We start from the raw sequence: 3,462 nt of genomic DNA on the forward strand, positions 1-3,462 counted from the left end.
ACACACACAAAGAAATTCCTATACTAAATATTAAAAAAGGACTGAAATTTTTTTTTCATTATTTCATTTTTTATGTATGTTTAACTTATGTGTCAGGTCATTATCAGTCAAAATAAAGCTGTAACACCTATAAACATATAGTTAAAAGGGCAACAATTGCACCTTCCTTCACATTTTTAAATGCTTTTCAGTTAGGCTGGATTAGAGTCTATGCCGGGGTGATTCTGGCCCCCGGGCCTTGTGTTTGACACCTTTGCTGTAGATGGTGGGTCATTGTCATTATTGTATACTACTCAAACACAGGAATCCAAATTGAACACAGCGTCATCTTGCTGGGTGACCTTTTTGTTCAGGTATAATACATACCACGCCCTGATGGGCTGGTCTCCCTAATCGGTCCAGCCACATACATGCAGTGGGATCCACCAGAGCAAACCTAGTGCACTTCACAACATGCAGAATCCAAAGGTAGTGTCACAGCATGGGGGGGTCCAGAGTCCGTGTCCCAGTAGAACTGTTTTGGTGGCATAAGGGGAAAGGGCTTCATACACTATGTGCTCATAAAGGATTTGTTCCTGTAGCCAAAAATATCTGATGGTAATTTCAAGAGTCAAGATTAGCTGTATTTCTCACATACATAATTATACAAGTAAAATCTGCAGTGAAATGCTTATGCACCAATTCTAAGGAGCTTGGAAAGAAAAGCGTCTGGACTTCTTTAAGTTTCCTTGAAGACGTTTCACCTCTCATCCCCTCTACCTAATCCCACAAGCCAAGGTGTAGGTCACAGTCAGCCGAGGTTTTGGGTGAACCCACTGTGAAGCCCAGCTTCACCCTATCATGTGATTTACTGACGTCAAATTGTCCAGGATGTGAGTGGGTGTTAAGGCATCTGGGAAGGGATCTCAAAACAGGATTACAGATGACAGACAGTTGGTGTTGTAAGCCACCACCTCTGTTCAAAGATGGTTGTTCACAGTGGACATAGATGTCTTCTTTCACTCCTCTTTCAAACCATCTGTCTTCTCTGTCCAAAATGTAAACATTAGCATCCTCGGAAGAGTGACCTTTGTCCTTTAGATGCAGATGGACAGCCGAGTCTTGTCCCGTCAAGGTGGCTCTTCTATGTTGTGCCATATGTTTATGAAGTGCCTGTACAGCCACTTCATAAACATATGGCAGCTTGCGGACAGCTTGGGGACACTCCCATAAGACTTAAAATCCGGGATTCTCCACCAGTTGCTCTTAGAACTGAAGAAGCTTCTCAGATGAGAGGTGAAACATCTTTAGACTAGGATGACCTGGATGACTGAGAAGCTTCACAGACACTTATGCACCAATCTGACTGAGAATAAATAAGAGGAAGACATAGCTTTTTAAAATGTAGCCACGATTAGCCAACTGGTAGCACAACCATAGTCCAAGTATGAGTATCAGAGTAGTCAGGGTGTAGGCTTATTAGGTCATGGTTTGACTCTGCATTTAACTGCTGAAACAGAAATCTTCAGTTATTTCCTGTTGATGTTCAACATTTACTGAAGTTGATGAAGATGTTAATTATGATCTTATCCATCCTAAAAGAAAATATGATGTGTTACCCACAGTGTCTCTGCAGTGTCTGCCCTCAGTGGTGGTTAAGCTCTGGCTCTAGGTAAGGTTTCTGTTGGAGCCAGAGCTCATTTTTACTTGTGTTTTTTCCCCCTGAGCAGTGATAAGTAGCAGTAAGTGTGAAAATACAGTGTCTATTCTTGTGATCAGTCATTTTCTATTTCTATCAAAGGAAATTGCATGTTTCAGGAAACAGACTGAGCGAGTTCTCTGTTGAAATCAGATCATCATGCTGTAGAATGACAACAAAACAGACAACCATGGAAGTGGACACTGCTTTTCTCAAATCCAGGAGGGGGATTGTGAAGGTGACAGAGATGGTGAGATATCTGCTTATATCCTAACTTTGGACATTTGGCGTAATGTGGTGTAAAACAGCTGATACATGCCGTTTTGCTGCCTTGTGCCTGTTAAAAAAGGGGAACAGAAACAGAACATGGCACAATAGCTTCACAATGCTATATGCTTTAGCTGGTAAATGTTAGTATGTGATTTAAAGGCTGTGGCTGAAGTGGATCATGACCTGTTTAATCTTTTTAAATGTCATGAGGAAAGCTTCTCAAAATGACAGTTCCTGTTTTTCTCTCTAAACTGAGAGGTGCAACACGTTGCAAAAAAACCTGCGACGCAACCAGTGGACGAGAAGGAAGGAGACCTCACAGTACACAATGCAGTTTTAAAATATGCTGTTATCAAACATCACAGTATTTTTTTCTTGGCTCTGTTATCTCAGTGACAGTTTCTCTTTGCAATCTCCCCCTCTCTGCTTTAGGTGACTCTGTTTGTGGCTTTTGTGTGTTTCGCTGTAGCCTCGACACCCAAGTACATCGCAGCCACAGCGTTGGAGTTTTTCATCACCTCTCTTCTGCTGGTGCTCTACCTGCTCAAACTCAACAAGAGGCTGACCTTCTTCTTTTGGCCTCTAGTTGTAAGTGATGTGTTACAGCTTTGGACATAGTGAGAGAGAGTGAAAAAAAGTGTGACTGCCTGTTGCATGTTCAAGCTCTTGTTCTTTTCTTTTTGTTCTCCTTCTTCAGGATGTATTGAATTCAGTCTTTGCAAGCGTTTACTTCATCACCTTGAGCTTGATGGCTATGACTTCTTACATTAACACAGGCATGCTGATTGGAGGGGTGAGATGTATTTAAGTGTATATACAGTATGCTCAGTAACATTAAACCTTCATGCATTGGCATAGAGTCACTTCTGGAGCACTACTCTAAGTTTAAACAAGCCTTTACCCCTGAATGACTTGTTTTCTTGTTTCTCAAAGAGAGGCAAGTCCTTAAAGTTTGACTGTGTAAAAAACGTAAAAACACTCCCAATATGAGTAGCCTACATACACACGAACACACACATGTGGAATGCAATGGATGTATGCTGAGATGTACCCTCTTTTTGCAGATCATGTGTTTCCTCTTAGCTGTGCTGCTGTGCGTTGAGAGCTACATTCTGTTCAGTATCATCACATTCAACAGGCCGAGGACTGAAACGCAGAATACATAAAACAGACGAACTGCAGCAAACTAATGACAACGTGTGCGCATGAATGACCCCAACCCGCTAACTGCTTTTGCATTCTGTGCGTAGTTTAAAGGTTTAGCTGTAGAAGTGTTTGTTAGTTTATCCACAGGCATATTTGATTCTGTAACTAAGCATGGTGTGGCTGTTTAAGATTTCTAAATTGTAAAGGGAAAGAGAAAAAAACAAACAAATATCAATAAAGATTTTTTTTCTTTGTGACATCATGAGTTGTATATTTCCGCCGTTGTGTGCAGCTGGGGGCATCGCATTTCACATCTGGAGAAAGCAGATGTTGCGCTTCTTTTTTTTCTGGCGCTCGCGCTGCATTTC

At 41.5% G+C, this 3,462-nt stretch overlaps 1 protein-coding gene across 1 annotated transcript; it reads left to right on the plus strand.

The window, feature by feature from the left end:
- The first annotated feature begins 1,430 nt into the window (after window positions 1–1,430).
- cklf (chemokine like factor) lies at window positions 1,431–3,351 on the plus strand. Its single transcript, XM_084936202.1, has 4 exons — window positions 1,431–1,928; window positions 2,381–2,536; window positions 2,646–2,741; window positions 3,013–3,351. Exons 1-4 carry the CDS (start codon window positions 1,848–1,850, stop codon window positions 3,112–3,114), a joined length of 435 nt encoding a protein of 144 aa, XP_084792328.1. The 5' UTR covers window positions 1,431–1,847; the 3' UTR covers window positions 3,115–3,351.
- Window positions 3,352–3,462: the final 111 nt, after the last annotated feature.

The sequence above is a fragment of the Perissodus microlepis genome, chromosome 1, assembly GCF_051167445.1.
Source record: "Perissodus microlepis isolate ML-2025 ecotype Zambia chromosome 1, ASM5116744v1, whole genome shotgun sequence".
Taxonomy (NCBI): domain Eukaryota; kingdom Metazoa; phylum Chordata; class Actinopteri; order Cichliformes; family Cichlidae; genus Perissodus; species Perissodus microlepis.